Source organism: Rhinolophus sinicus, chromosome 14 (assembly GCF_057876585.1).
Source record: "Rhinolophus sinicus isolate RSI-liver-muscle chromosome 14, RSI-T2T, whole genome shotgun sequence".
Taxonomy (NCBI): domain Eukaryota; kingdom Metazoa; phylum Chordata; class Mammalia; order Chiroptera; family Rhinolophidae; genus Rhinolophus; species Rhinolophus sinicus.
The window spans coordinates 178,858,689-178,875,219 of NC_142514.1; the positions used below are offsets into that span (position 1 = coordinate 178,858,689).

The 16,531-nt window shown below is 39.8% G+C and overlaps 1 protein-coding gene across 8 annotated transcripts; it reads left to right on the forward strand.

Moving 5' to 3' along the window:
• The first annotated feature begins 3,468 nt into the window (after nt 1–3,468).
• MS4A7 (membrane spanning 4-domains A7) lies at nt 3,469–16,503 on the forward strand. 8 transcript variants are annotated; one of them, XM_088789619.1, is made up of 9 exons: nt 3,469–3,644; nt 5,546–5,594; nt 5,920–6,039; nt 7,727–7,874; nt 8,548–8,682; nt 10,153–10,209; nt 12,041–12,247; nt 14,904–15,002; nt 15,943–16,503. In XM_088789619.1, exons 4-9 carry the CDS (start codon nt 7,740–7,742, stop codon nt 16,078–16,080), a joined length of 771 nt encoding a protein of 256 aa, XP_088645745.1. In that variant the 5' UTR covers nt 3,469–3,644; nt 5,546–5,594; nt 5,920–6,039; nt 7,727–7,739; the 3' UTR covers nt 16,081–16,503. The 8 variants fall into 8 exon arrangements, with proteins under 8 accessions (XP_088645745.1, XP_088645743.1, XP_088645744.1 ...); XM_088789617.1 differs by lacking the exon at nt 5,546–5,594 and having other exon boundaries at nt 5,920–6,060; XM_088789618.1 differs by lacking the exon at nt 5,546–5,594 and having other exon boundaries at nt 5,920–6,050.
• The last annotated feature ends 28 nt before the right edge of the window (nt 16,504–16,531 follow it).

A 16,531-nucleotide genomic window follows, 5' to 3' on the forward strand; every position in this document is an offset into this window, starting at 1 on the left:
TTCGCCAACAACTCACGGCTCGTGCATCACGACAATGCACCAGCTCACACAGCACTGTCCGTGAGGGAGTTTTTAGCCAGTAAACAAATAACTGTATTAGAACACCCTCTCTACTCACCTGATCTGGCCCCCAATGACTTCTTTCTTTATCCGTAGATAAAGGAAACATTGAAACATTGAAAGGAAGGCATTTTGATGACATTCAGGACATCAAGGGTAATATGACGACAGCTCTGATGGCCATTCCAGAAAAAGAGTTCCAAAATTGCTTTGAAGAGTGGACTAGGCACTGGCGTTGGTGCATAGCTTCTCAAGGGGAGTTTTTCAAAGGTGACCATAGTGTATTCAGCAGTGAGGTAGGTAGCACCTTTTCTAGGATGAGTTTGCAAACTTAATTGTCTGACCGCATATGTAATATGTTAAAATTAATATTTTTTCAAGAAGATTATTGAGAATATAAAGAGGATAGAACTGGTAACCTAGATAACAAAATTTTTGCCTCACTTGATGCAAGTTGTATTCATGTTTTTAGGGGAAAAAAATCTTTATTTTTATAACTGAATAAATGAGATACAAATGTGTCAACTACTAATTTTTCAAAAGGAGGTGTATTATACAACAAGCAAATCATATCTGCTCAATACATGCATAGATTCTCTAGAATCTTCTTTGTTCTTATTTTCAGACCATAAACAGTAAAACAGTTTTATATAAAGGGCAGCATGAAATTAAGCAGTTTAGCTTTAGTATATGTACTTTTTCCTTCCATCTGATAATGCAGAAAGATTTGCAGCATAACCCAGTGAGCTATGCTGTGTCCTCATTTTAAATAACATTAGTATTATAACGTCACCATCTCTGTGATCAGACTCATAGTTTCAGCTTTAAGTAAGCTGTCAATCTTCGAATACCTACCCCAATATTCCTGTCTCCATCTACCTCTTTACCTCTGGGTTATTCCTCTTCTGCTTCCTTCAGCCATTTTATAAGTAATTCCACTTTGATGGTTATTTGTCTGGCATTTCTCTTGTGACCTACTTCTTAGAAGCCTTTCCCAACCAGCTAATGATAACCTCTTCTTCCAAAAGCACTGTGACCTATTTCTCCTTCAAAATACATAGAATGCTTGAAGAATTGCTGCTATGCATTACAAAACTTTTTGTTGTTACTATGCCAGAATTGTAGAAAATTGCACCTGTATTGCTTAATTTGTTCATCACCACCAAACTAGTATTACAAGAAATGTTAAAGGGACTTCATTAAGAAGAAGAAGAAAAAAACAAAAATATGAATACAAAAATATCATAAAGAAAAATAAAATATTTTTGACAAAGGCAAAGACAGAATAAAAGCAGTGGATCAACCAACACTAAAACTTCTACAAAGGTTAAAAGGCAAAAGTAGGAAGATTATGTGTAATTACAACAGTAAATTAAGGGATACACACAAGCACACACATACACAAAAGAAGTAAAGTGTAATGACAAAAGCAAATGTGGAGGGAATACATAAAAATAGTACTGATTTTAGAATGTGTTCAAAATTATTGACCATCAACTTAAAATAGACTGCTATAAACATAGCTTGTTGTATATGAAACACATGGTAACCACAAACCAAAAATCTACAAGACATATACAAGAAATAAAGAGAAAGGAATTCAACACAACAGTACAGAAAGTCATCAACATATAAAAGAAGAGAACAGGAGAATAAGAAAGGAACAGAGAACTGCAAAAACAATCAGAAAGCAATTAATAAAATGGCAACAACTACATACCTATCAATAATTACTTTAAATGTAAATGGATTAAGTCCTCTAAAGATGAATGGATAAGGAAGATGTGATATATATAATGAAATATTACTCAGCCATAAAAAAGAATGAAATCTTACCATTTGCAACAACATGGATGGACCTAGAGGATATTATTCTAAGTGAAATAAATTAGACAGAGAAAGACAAATACCATATGATTTTACTTACATGTGGGTTCCAAAAAATAAAATAAATGAACAAACAAAACAGAAACAAACTCATAGATACAGTGAAAAAACTGATGGCTGCCAGATGGAAGGGGGTTTGGGAGACTGGGTGAAAAAGTTGAAGGGATTAAGAAGTACAAATTAGCAGTTACAGTCATGGGGATATAAAGTACCTCATAAGGAATATAGTCAATAATATTGTAATAACTATGCATGGTGTCAGAGGGTGTAAGACTTTTCAGGGAGAACATTTTATTATCATTTTATCTGTGAAAAACTGACTGGAAATTTAACTGATTTCCCCACAGATTACTTCTCCCACAGATTCAGAAGAGGCGTGAGACAAACACAAATGACCAAGGTTCTTCTTTGGTACTTTGTTCAAAGCAGGTCACAGATCCAGAGGAAGGTCTGGGTTGTGAGGGTTTTCTTAAATGAAGATGATGTTGGTCATGGGGCTGAAGATGAAAAAATGGTAGAAACTGTTGCTGTGGCGTCAGCCTACCTGCCAAGAGACTTGGATTCTAGTCCTATCTCTTCCACTGACTTGATGTGTGATCTGTGGTAGTTTCATTCAGCAATATCACCTCATTTGGAGATGAAAAAGATGGGACTAAAATTCTCTCCAAGCATTTTATGAGTTTCTTAAACCGCCTGGCTTAGATTTGCTCCTCTCTCAAGGGGATAGCCCTGCCAGCCTTCAGGAAATTGAGAAAGTATGGAGCAGGTCATGCTGCCAGCTTTTGCTACAGGTTGCTCTTCCCAGAGACATTTCAACCCCCCAGCCCTTCTGAACAAAGGCTGCTCTCACAGCAGCTTTAAAAAGAAGGTGAAAGTAGCAACAATGTCCCTTCAACAACCCACCCTTCCCAGAATATGAGCTTGTTTACAGCCCCGATGGCTCTGCCTTTGACTCTAATCCACTGACATCCTTCCCAAAATGTACCTGAACTTCCCCTGAGCACGAAGTTAGGAAGATATAAAGCCAGAGATAGAGAATGAAGAGGCACCCAAAGGAAATACCTATTGGGCTGAGAGTTCTCACAGGTTGCTCTCCGTTTGCCAAGAGCCTGGGAAATGGGAAAACAAATAAATTCTCCCAAATTCAAAATTAACATCATTATTACCGCTAGTTACCGAGTGCATACTTTTTAGTATATGTGCTGCTGAAGCGAGCATGAGTGCCTACATTTTATAAGCCCTTTGCATCCTTTCTCTTTAATTCTCACAAAAGCCATATAGTGGAATTATTATTACCCATCCTATTTAGTAGATAAGAAAATTCCGGCTAAAAGGAACTGGTAGAATTACTTACCAGAATACAGGAATTACTAAATGGGACCCTACAACTCACTAGTCTTCACAAGCTCTTTTTCTTATGTGCTACTTCTAATTCGTGTCATTTTCCAGACCTTGAAATTTAGAAAGAGGAAGCAGAGGTACTGTTTATATATCAATGGTGTACAAGTACAGCTCGACTCATATCTTGTGTAATCATAAATACTACTTTGAGAAGGAGACAGGAAGTCTCAGAGTTTGGAGAGCAAAACAGCAAGACCGTTCTGACAGGAACCACCAGTAAGAAGTTCTGGCTGAGAGCTTCCCAGTGGTGAGCTGGCCCACCAGCCACAACACACAGGACGGGGCTGCAGGAACAGGTAGGCCCTTTGCTTTGGATCATGAATTTGGGGGCGGTGATTACTGTTTTCTGAACAGACAGCCAGGAATCAGATTTTCACCCTGTCTCTGCTGCTGACTACCTGTTTGGATTGGTGAGTCAATTCCCCTCTTCGGACCTCCGTTCACTCGCTTTGCAAATAAGAGAATTGCTAGAATGATCCTTAGGTTTCTTTCAAGACTTGAGGTGGTGATTCTCTACAGTTCTCTGCATTTCCTGGTGGTCACTTGGTCTTACACAGAATATGCTCTCAGCAAATACTGTTGCAATTAGATTGAATCCTGCATTAGGACCCCACTGCTCCATTCTAATTCCGTAATAGAGACAATTGCTGTGTCAGATCCATTGTCCTCCAAGCTATGATTTGCCTTCAAAGTGGGGATTTTAGAACTGTCATGAAAAGTTGGGGCCACCCCAAGTTTGTCTCCACTTGGTGAAGGTGGAAAGACAAAGAATCCTTCTTAGACTGTGGAGTCTGGAGATGATGGCATGAGTCTCGGGACTTCATGTGAAGTTATAAAGAAGCTTGGTTATATAGAATTTCTCCTAAAAAGTAGCACTATGTGTCAAAATTCAAGTATCATAGCGTTCAACTCAGTAAATCCACTACTAAACGTTACTCTGAGGACATAATTCACTTGGTGAGGCACCACAAAGTTGCAAAAATGTTCATGATAACATTTCATAATGGTAAAAAAAAAAAAGAATATGTGACTGGGTAAGTGAATCTTGAAACATCTGTTCATATGGATATACTGTTTGGCTTTTTTATTGTGGTAAAATACATATAACATGAAATTTAGCATTTTAACCATCTGTAAGTGCCCAGTTCAGTGGCATTTAGTACATTTACATTCGTGTGCAACCATCACTATGACTGAACTCCAAAACATTTTCATCCTCCCAAACTAAAACTCTACGCCCACTAAACAATAACTCCACGTTCCCTTCTCCTCCCAACCCCCTAGTGACCATCATTCTACTTTTTGTCTCTATGATTTTGAGTACTCTGTGTGCCTCACAGAAGTACAGTCATACAGTATTTATCCTTCTGTGACTGGCTTATTTTCCTTAGCATGTTGTCTTCAAGGTTCATCCATGTTGTAGCATGTGTCGGAATTTACCCTTTGGCTTTTAAATTTAGGATTTTTATCATCTGTATTCATCAGTGTCAAAGATGACCACAGAATAATGTTGAGTGCAAAAAAGATTTGTAAATGGCATGGAAGGAGTGATCCTGCTTATGTAGAATTATGAACGTTTGCAAATATGTATTAAGAAAGAGGAGAGAGACAAAATGAGAGAGGAAAGAAAAGAGAAAGTAACAGATATGTAAGAAACAGTAGTTATTGTGTGGTAGTTGGGATTTAAAGAACTTTTTTGTCTTCTTCTTCAAACTTTATTTCCTTTTTTATTGTATTTGCTATGCTATGAACTCTTTTAAACAAAACAGACAAAAAAATAAATAAAATAAAATAAATGTACATGGTATCTGAGAGTGCACTAAACTAGAGGGTACCAGCTAGGCTTTCAGGTTGTAGATTAAGACTTAGAATCAAGCAATCAAGCACATCCTTTAGTCCTTGGGTATGAGAACTAAAAAATACAGAAAGGAATCCAGAGTTACAGAGAATTTTGTTGTTGTTGTTTTTTTCCTTAAGTTAGGGGTCAATTATTTTTCCTTTCTTGCCAATTTTATTTTTTAACTATTTTATTTGGTAAGAACACTTAACATGAAATCTACCCTCTCAACAACTTTTAAATGTACAATGCAATATTGTTATCTATAGGCACAATGTTGTACAGCAGATCTCTAGAATTTATCTTGCATAATTGAAATTTTATATGTGTATAGCAACTCTCCATTTCTTCCTCCCACAGATGCTGGAACCACCATTCTAGTCTTTGCTTCTATGAGTTTGACTAGGAGGTATGATCACAAAATATGGTGAATGCTTATGATAAAAAAAATTATTACAGTAAAACATACATTACCATTAAACCCCCTCAAAATACTCCCCGTCGCTTCGAACACACTTATCCCATCATTCTTGCCACTTTCTGAAGCAGTTCTGGAAGTCCTCTTTTGTGAGTGTCTTTAGTTGCGCTGTCATGGCTGCCTCAATGTCTTGAATCAATTCAAAACAGTTTCATTTCATGGTCATATTGACTTTGGGGAAGAGCCAGAATTTGTACAGTGTCAGATCCAGTGAATAAGGTAGATGAGAACACACCATAATGTTTTTATTTGACAGAAATTGCCATGCCAGAAGCAATGTGTGACACGGAATGTCATCATGATGGAGAATGAAGTAGACACTCACGAAAGAGAACTCCCAGAATTTCTTCAGAAAGTGGCAAGAACGATGGGATAAGTGTGTTTGGAGTAAAGAGAAGTATTTTGAGGGGGATTAATGGCAATGTGTCTTTTACTGTAATAATTCTTTGTATTTAAACATTCACTATATTTTGTGATCACACCTTGTACTTTAGATACTTTACATAAGTCAAATCATGCAGTATCTGTCCTTCTGTGACTGGCTTATTTCACTTAGCACAATGTCCTCAAGGTCAACCTTAAAAAAAAATAAGGAAATCTTGCAATATGTGACAATACAGATGAACCTTGAAAGACTGGTTATTAAGACTAGAAAGACAAAGGGGTCTACATGGCATATTTGGGCTTTTAAACCACAGGAGCAAGGCAGAAGCCAGGATACCAGAATATGGGAACAATTCTGGAGATAGAGACCATCAACCTATATTCCCTAAGGTCAGAAATGTTCCTGTGGGTGAACATGGAGCTGATGAGCGGCAGCTTGTGAGCTTCAGCTATCAGCAAAGAAGGATACAGGAGCTGAGGCTCATGTGTAGCTCGCTGGGCATGCCCAAACCTGCAGGGTATAGCAGAGTTCTGGCCTTAGACTGGCTGAGTTCAAATCTTGCCTTCAGTACATGCTAGATATACAATCTCGTGCAAACCATTTAACCTCTCTGAGCCTCACGTTTATCTGCAGAATTCAAATCACAATAGCACCTATCTCTGAGAGTCATTATGTATATTAAATGAAACTCCACACAAAGCTCTTAACAGAGTGTCAGACTCACAGTGGGTGCTCAGTAATATTAGCAATTACCATTTTATCAAAAACTACTATTTGCTCTTGAAACCTGGAAAATCTCCAAACCTGATCCTTTTTCTACTTCTCTGTGTTTAAGGATGTGCTAGAATGCTCAGCAGAGGGCACCTAGAACCATCCATGGCATCCGTGCCCCAACTCTACTGCAAGGATTTGGTGTCAACACTAGTCTGCTAACCTCATGTAACCTCATCCATACTTCTGCCTAGATTCCGAAATCCCCAAAAATGATAATTAACTCCTTAGACAAGGAGAACTTTATTTTTAGTAACTCTGGTACTAAAGATGATGCCCAGAGACATAAGAAACTTGACCAAGGCATAGGTGTAATTGTAGAAATAAGAGAGTGGTCACTAATGTCTTACTGAGTATTATGGGGCACCTGATCAAGACCTTAGAGGCACGACAAAGGGCACTCATGGGCGTCCCTTCATTCAACTCCTCACAAGAGTCCTGCATGGCCTCTTAATGGAAAGAAAACAAGACTGTGATGGAAGGCTGAGCAGGGTAGATACAACATAAAAGTGCAACCCGTACTGGGAGATGTGTTGTGGGAATGTACCACAGGTAAAGCAGAGGAATAGAGGAAAGGAAAAGAAGATGGAAATAGGGGTTGTTGGAGAGAGAGTGAGGTGGATACACTCAAGGTTGCAAAGAATGTTCTATGTGAATTGTTCACCTCTCAGTTGTGTGACTTCCAAATGTTTACAGTTTTCTCCCAGTAACACGCTTCCTGTTTACAGTGGAAGCTTTCCAATATCCAATACCTCCATGGCTCCCCATACTCACTTCTGTTCCTGAAGGACAGGTCATGCCTTGGACAATGGAGAAAAATCTTAAGTTCCTGCAAAGTCTGTTTCCTGGGAGTTTCATATCATCAAGTCAAACCTCGGGTCCTAACTGAGTTCACTGCCTCTTCCAGTATCATCAGCATCATGTTATCACAGCCCAAGACCAAGAAAGCCTTTCAGTCCTCTACTCCAAAAGGCATCATTATCCCCCAAAAAGAGAAACCTGGACACATCTACCAAAAAGAAGATGAACTGCAGAATGAAGCCACCATTCTTGGTGTAAGTCCACCTCATTACAAAGAAGACATCGGGGAAATACTGCAAATGTATCTCAACTAAGATCCACAGTGGATTTAGGAGATTCTTCCTTTTCTTTTCTTTCTTTCTTTCTTTTTTTTTTTTTTTTCTGGTCTGATTCCAGGCTAATTGGGACATGAAATGGGGTTTTATGGGAAGCCTGTATGCTCCTCGGGCATTTATGTAAGCTAACTAAAACCACTATCTTTTCTACCTGAAATCTAGACAATAAAGTCTCTTATAATTAGAGATTTTGGATTTAACCATATGATTTTACTCAATATGATTAAATTAGATCATCTTCTTTTGAGTTCATTTCTTAAACATTTTGAGAAGAGACATTCTGGACTAATCTCACTATACATTCTCTCCCCATTCATCTGAGTAACTGTGAGACGCCCCAGTGTCCTAGGTCATTGTTCTTCAGATCCAGGTTCTGAGTATCCCCCTTTGAGACCCAACTCCTACTCATTTCCAGGTTAATTACACATGAATTTCTCGTAGAGAATGCCTATTGGCTCCTTATAACACTTTTTCTTTTCCTTTTTAATATGACAAATTTTAGCATTTTAATACTCTACATAATTCAAATATCACTTTTACCTGTGATAAAATATTAAATGTATTCTAGAATTTCCCCTCTTGTCTCTTGTAGACTGTCCAGATCCTGTGTTGCCTGATGATTTCAAGTTTGGGGATCATTTTGGTTTTTGCTCCTTACTCTTCTCACTTCAACCCATCAGTTTCCACCATTTTGACGTCCGGGTACCCATTTGTAGGAGCTCTGTGTGTGAGTAGAGTGGGGTCGCTAAGAGGGGATATGCTTCATAAATGCTAACAGGGTGCTAAGTCATGGAGTAACTAAATCCCAAAAGGTGGGGAGACAAGAGAAGAAGGGTAAGGCCTCCAACTTTCCCTCTGTTATCATCCCACATCTTGTCTCTACAATTTAGGAAGCTCAGAGAAGGGTTTAATCTGCCTTCCTGTGTGAGCATCCCAGGGAGTGAATGGTTGGGGCAGGAAGCAAGAGGGTAATGCAAAGGGCATACAGTACACCATTTTTTACCTGGTTTTACAGCACGCCTCTGGAAAAGTGGAAGATTTGTCACATCTTTCTTTGGGCCATTGGATTCCCTCCATTTTAAGAATAATCCACCTGTCTGGTAGAAAGTGGAAGCAGTCATTTTAAAAATAAAATGAGCACCACTGGTAGATGCCACAGGTTTGCAGAGAACTAAACTAGCAATAGTAGAATTCACGGGAATCAGGGGCACTCTTGCTATGTGTTCAGAGGCAATCCTGAGCATTTGGAAAGCTTCTTTGCTGCCTTCTATTTTGCTCCTTTATGAGGCAATTTTATTTTTTTTATTTTTTTTTGGACAGTAGCCAGGGCCTAGTCATGCCTCCCACAAAGAGCCACTTTTTTTCTATTATATGTAGTATCCTGTACAAAGGAAATAAAGACACACATTCTGGGCAGATGACTTTTACCAAGGCATCACCTCTGTATGAATACAGTCATTATGTGGACATAAACTACGTAGTGATGCAAGAAGGCCCTGCTCCTGCCCTCAAAACATAATTTGTCCTTGATTTCTCTATCTATTCAGTAGTTGTGGCTCCCACATTCTCTTAGAGCTAGAATTAGCTGGACCCTCTCTGTCTGTGACTACCCAACCCCAAGCCACAGCTTAACCAAGGATTCAGCTCAGAACACCCTCCTTCTACCAGCGGGAGCCTTAACACCACTAAGATTAAATACTGACTTCTGGGCTTTATGATACAAGACTCTTCACATCTGACCCTGTACTTTTTACTTTCCTCACCTTCCAGTCTAACTCAGGCCACCTACACCGATGGCTTGAAATCCAGATGTTTCTGCAACTGGCGCCCTCAGTTCCCCTTTCCTCAGTGTTTCTGTTGGCTGCTCTCATCTTTCTAACCCTTCAAGTCACTGGTCTTTCTCAACCTCCTTTCTTTCAACCTTGTAAATCATAATGCTCTCCTCCCTCCGTGTACACATCCTCTCCAGGCCTCCTCAGCTCATAGTGATTTTCACTGACGTAGATCCAGGCCCTGTGCATCTGCCTATTGTTCTAGGTCAATGTCAGCATCTTGAAGGCAGAAATCAGGCTTCTCTATCAGTATGGCCCCCTGCCATTCCTACAGTGTTATCTCCCTAAAAGTTTTACCTTACTGATTGAGTGATTGACACATTTTCATAAAAACTGAACTGATTGTTTCTCTCTTTCCTGAGCAGTTTGCCATTACGGGATCCCTCTCAATTATCTCTGGGAAAAAATCAACTAAGCCCTTTGTAAGTATAAGAACCATCAAACCTCAGCTGGTTGGATAAGAGGAACTTCAGAGTTAATTCTTCCAGTTCAAAAATCTCCATTTGACAGTTTATGGAAATAAGACTCAGAGCAAGTGAGAGAGCCCAAGTTCTGCCTGCTAGTCCATGGCAGAACTAGGAGTAAAGCCCAAGTTCCCTGCCTTTTACACCAGTGCTCTTTCCCCTAAAAAATGGTGCTCCTGGATCATATTCCATGCTTGGAGAATGTTTTCCTCAGTTGCTTAAACAGTTGAAACTTTTAAATATACCATGGACTCTTCAAAACTTGTTATGTTGGCTCTGAATAGGGTAGACAACCATCCCAGCTAGAGCTGCCAAGATCTTTTTTCTATAAAACCTGCCTCATGATGAGTTAATTTCCCTAAATGTCAGGGTCAGAGGCAGAGGTGTGCAGGCTTAGATCCTGTGGCCATCTCCTCTACCCTTTCAAGAACAAGGAATTATCAGACTGTAGCCACTTTTCTGACAAAGATCAAGAGTTGAGCGGTTGTGGGGGGAGGGCCGAAGCAGCTGAGGTCTTTGATTCTGTACATAGCAACCTTTCCCTGTCCCCTGCCACACACCCACAGAGATGACTTAGGGAAAAACCACATCCTGACTCAGGAAGATCCGGGGTCTGGTTTGCCGTGGATGAGGGCACGTAAGATGTGGTATGAGGCAGGTATGTGCTTCTGATTCTCGAAGCCAGAGTCGAAACCCCACAGTCAGTAGACAGGGCTTTGAAGAGTTCACAGCATTGAATGAAGTCCAAATTCTGGATTTGGAATCAGGAAACTTACACTCCTGCTTCAGCTCTGTCACTGACTCATCTGTGAGCCTGAAAAAATTCCTTCCTTCTCTGGGCTTCAGTTTTCTTATTTACAAAATGTAGAAAATGAACATGTGCATCTCAGAGCTGGCTCTCCACGTGCCTTGAATACACAGAAAGGGACAAATATCCTTGGGATGACCCGGCACAATGTGGGCTCCACATGTGGGACATAGGACAAAATGTGGGCTCATCGTCCACATGATAGCTCTGGGCAAAGATGTGCCCATTCACTCTGTTCTTCCTTTAGAGACAGTTCTTGAAGCCATAGAGCTTCCAGGCCAAGGGAGAAGAGGGTGGGACAACCATCCTACACAACACATAGTCTTCTACAGTGATGCTCAAACAGAAAAGACCGTGTGCTGAGAACCTGGCACAGAGGGGGCGCACCAGTGTCATTGCAGAGGAATCATATCCTGCGTGAGCCCTTTTCCCGAAAAGGTAGACTATGACCCAGGGGAGAGTGTGGCAAATGTGGTTCTCATAGGCCTGATCTACTGGTAGTAGGTATTCCAACTTCTCCAGTTTGCTTCTGCCATTTCTCTGAAGCTGCTTCTTTATGGGAGGAGAAGCCATAAACTGGTCTTCCCAGGAGGGACCAAAAGCCATATTTCAGAAACCCTTAAAACAACAGAAGGATTCTAAGGTTGCTGAGGAAGTCAAGGGAGATGCTGGCAGTGGCCTGAGCAATACCACCTCTGCCTTCGGTGTTGCAGAGAGTAAGGAGCCAGAACCCCCTTCCCTAAGCAGGAATTATTCATAGATTCTCTCATTCAACAGACAGGCACTAATTACAGCAGGTGATAAATAGATCATGAGGAGGGATACAGAGATGAAGGAAACACAGTTTGTGCCCCTTAGTAGTATGCAGATTACAGGGGAAACAGATCCAGGGGAGCCCCCACTGCAGTGCAAGGGACGGAGGGACAACAGAATGACATGCTACTTCTGTGATGAGATCCCAGAGCGGAATTTCTCTTCCAGGCCGTGAGCAGCCTGTCCTCAAGTGCAGTGAGTTTTGTTGTTGCTGGAGCAGGTCTCTTCCTTCTCACTGCCAGCGTGGTGGCCCTGGGGACTGCCACTCAGCTGTGTGACTCAGAAAAGGAGTATCTATCTTCACTGCCTTATTCGGAGGATTATTATTCAATACATGAAGTCAAGGACTGTCTCCTGACCCGTGTCAGTCTAATAGTAAGTACTTTCAGATTGACTATCCTGTCATGTGAAATCTCTGTCTCTCCTTTGCAGAATCTTGCTTTTTCAGTAGTCCCTAGCCCTGTTGGTTGGACTACCTGCAGGCAGACAGAAGAAAAAAACACATTACAGTTGAAAGAGTTCTGTCAGCAGACTGCATAATACGGGGGGATGCATCGTGCAAAGTCCAAAAAAGGAAATTGAGAAGGAATGTGTGTAGGCCACCCTTTCAGGGGTCTTTCTGAAATAATACAAATTCGTTCTCAATAGGTTTAACTCTCAAACTGCCCCCTTTGTTGAACAAGCATTTTGCCCCCCTCAACACAGGCAGAAATATCCATTTTTATTTGACTTTCACTTGATTTGGGATTAGTATATCCTGCATTAAGTTAGTGCTGAACTTGAACCCGAAGTCCAAGCATAATTATTATACTTTAGTCCAGCAGGGCTGGGAGAGCATGAGAGGAGGACGGGAGATGAGCCAATGGTTCCACTCCCAGCAGAAATGCCAGCATTTCTGGGCAGCATTTTCTTGTCCTCTTTCCCCCAAACTTTTTGGTCGCCACCCAGTGATGGTGATAATCCTGGCTGAGCCAATCCTCTATGTACAGGCTAGTGGTTTTAAAACCATAATCTCTGGCTCCTTAAGGAGAAAGATTTCTTCTTTTGTGACTTCTAGTAGGAGTGGGGGAGCAAAAGCAACACCTCTCAATCTTTCAGATCTATCTGTCTCGTGAATGACAGAGAATGTGTACAAGTTTCTGGACTCCATCTCCCATGGGTCAGCCCACGTGACCCAGAGGTTGTCAAAAGCAACCCCTTTGATCCAGGAGCTTGAGGAAGTAGAAGAGCACAGAGAACCATCTGGTAGGAAACCAGCATGAGGAAGCCCAGGAGATAGGATAACCCTGGTATAGGGCAGACATCAGGCAAAGCAATGAGGGTGGGAGAGGCATTTTCCCCACTGGGATAGTGGGGGCTTAATTTAATGAAAATAAATCTCAATACGTCAAACTGCCTCCCACTCTCAGATAACTGGAGCCAAAGGGAACTTCCTATAACATCAGAGGAGTTACACCATGGCAGACTAAGTGGACTCCGAAGGTTCATTTTTTCTTATTAACACAAAGATGAGCTGGGCAAAAGTAACAAATTAAAAAATATTAAAAATATATCACCAAAGTTGAAAAAAAGAAGGGAGGGAGCGTGGAAGGAAGAAATAAATCAAGGAAGAAAAACATCTTACATTCCAGAAGCTTAGAAACATCCTAAAGCCAGGTAACTAAAAAAATTGCTGAGACCAGAAAACCAAGGAGGCCTGGATAGGAACACAGGTATGAGAGGCTGGAATCATGGAGTTTTAAAGCCTATGGTGGAATTGAAGTCTCCACAGGAAGTAGGGAGCTCACACTGAGTACACTTCAAAAATGTTAGAACCTGAAAATGAATATTTATACTATTTGTGAAAATAAGACAAGGAAACTCTGCCCAATGTCCAAGAAGCTTCAAGAACCTCTGCCATAAAGATTTCTAGGATCACCTCACCAAACCTTCTGCAGGTAGGGTAACCAAATCCAAAATTACGTATAAAATAGAAGATCCTCAAATAAAAGAATTAATTTAAAACCTGTTCCTAGATCTGCGAAACTCCTAAGGTTCTATCAAAATCAAACCTAAAATTACCATCGAGGGAGACATCCATAAACCCAACTTGTGAGTCTCCCACATATCAAAGAACCCCCTCATAACCATCCATATACTACAATTATCTAAGAATAAAAATATTTTGTAAAACATAAAATATGGGGAACAGCAGCAAATGGAACAAATATAAAAGTCAGTTGCCCAAGAATTAGAGATTATATAATAATTTGAAAAAGGCTATAGTGAAAATATATTTTAACTGATTAAAGACATAAAAAAGAAATAGACACCAAAATGAAAGAACATGACAGTAAGAAAAAAGAACAAGTGTGTTTGAAAAAGAACTAAAAATATGATTAGAAATGAAAAGTATAATCCTCGACATTAAAAATTTAGCATACCAGTTAAATAGCAGATTCAACATATCCAAAGAAATGGTGAAATGAAATGTAGGTCTGATGAAATCACACAGAACACAACACACTAAGATGAAAATTTGGAACATATGAATGAGAGGTTAAAAGACATGGAAGATACAGTGAAGTGAAGAGGTTCAACACAAATCTAATCTGAGTTCTTGTGGGACAACATGGGAGAGAGCGAGTGTGCAAAGAGAAAAAAACCTGAAAAATTTTCATAATTCAAAAAAGACATAAGATTTCAAACTGGAGGAATGCACTGAGACCATTGCAAGAGAAATACAAACAAATCCACACCTAGAAACATCCTGACAATAAAAAGCACCAAAGGAAAAAAGAAACTAATAAAAACCACTAGAGATAAAAGAAGGATTACTCTTATCTCAGAATGTGGGATATGGTTCTGAGATAAAACTCTTGCTGCTTATAGCCCTTCTTCTGTAAGAGATCCAAAAGAGAAGTAGAAAAGGGAATTAAACAGTTTTTTCTGTCCCTATTCTCTCCACTGCTAGAGCCTTCATCCCCCAGTCTCCTTTCAGTCAGGCACAGCGCTAGTTTGTGGCACCAATCATCTTTGTTCTGATTTGCAGGGTGTGCTGGTGGTGATGCTTACCTTTACTGTGCTGGAGCTCTTAATAGTTGCATACGCTTCTGTCTTTTGGTGGAAACAGGTCTATTCCAACAACCCTGTGAGTACTCTGACATGTCACATGATACCTGCTGGGTCATGAGCTATGATGAGCCAGGTCTAAAAAGTGGAGTCAATTATTGGTCATGAGATACACGTGGAAGTCAGCTTTAAAATATTTTTTTTAATTTAAGTACAGCTGGTATATAACAATATATGTTATATTAGTTTTCAGGTGTACAATATAATGATTCAACATTTTTGTACCTTGCAATGTCATCGTCACCCCACTAATTCTAGTAATCATCTGGCATCGTGCAAACTTATCACAGTGTTATTGACTATTGAGAAAAGAGTGCAATTAATGGGCTCCCTCATGATGACACTATGGTCATCTGAGATCAGGTGGTGCCTACTGGGCAGCAAACCAATTAGACGATTGCTTAATATGAAGCTAGATGGCTTTAGAAATCACCTGGCCCAGGCCCTTATAAAAGAACCAAGACTTAGGTAAAATCACATAGAGAATGAATGATACAGACTAACGGGCTGAGAATGAGAACTTGCATCACCTCACTCTTGTCATGAACGGCCACCTGCCTCCCTAAGGAGTCTCCATAGCCCAGTTCCCTTGCTAATGTGATGAGATTTTACCAGGGCATCTCTGTTCTGTTTATCCTTTCCCATGTTCTTCCTTACTTCCTCTTGGGTCTTGACATTACAATTTTAAAATACTTTCCTTTGCTCTAACAGCTATGGTAGTAAAAAAGGAAAATTGTTAAGGCACTGAACAATTATGATTCAATTATGATCTTGGTAACGTAATTAGCAGCTTAGAGAATGGCATGTGTTTGAACTAATATTGATGCAATTATATGTGATAGTAAAGTTGGAAGAGCTACTACTGCACAACATTTTTGGGGAAATACATTATAAATATGCATCAAAAAGGCTTCCAAAATCAGAGTTAAAAAACTATTAACTAATTTTATCTTTTCTAGAGTACATTTTCCTTGCTTCAGTCACAAGATCGTATTCAACATGTCAAAAAGATTCTTCAAGGTCATGGATATGAACGACACTTGGCTGTAGAAGAAGAAGGAGGAGAAAGCCCAGTGCTCATGGCTAAGTGTTATTAGGCTTTCTTGACATTTCAGCTACTTTAAACACTGAAAGTCACTTTGGAAAAATAGCTTTTGTTTTATACTGGGTCAGTCTGAGTAATTTTATTGCTCATGAGAATAATTTCCCAAAAGCCCAGTTAGAATTTTATGAGCTAGTCTCCCAGAATGGCCATTAAACTTTATAAATTTCTTTGGGTAAACTGAACAGAAAGTGGTTCATCTACCCATAAATAAGAAGAGAAAACGTGCTCTCTCGTGCTGGTATGAATTGGCTAAGTCCTGTCACCCTGCAGACCTCGTTTCTGTATTATTTTCACACACATATTGCTTAACTCTAAGATATTAGGATTGCAAGAGCATTTTAATAAAAAATGCTTTAAAAATATAGGGTTCCATTCCTGTCAACTGAATGAATTAAATTTCTGTCAATTTAATACGGCTCAATGTCCTGTCTCATTTAATGACT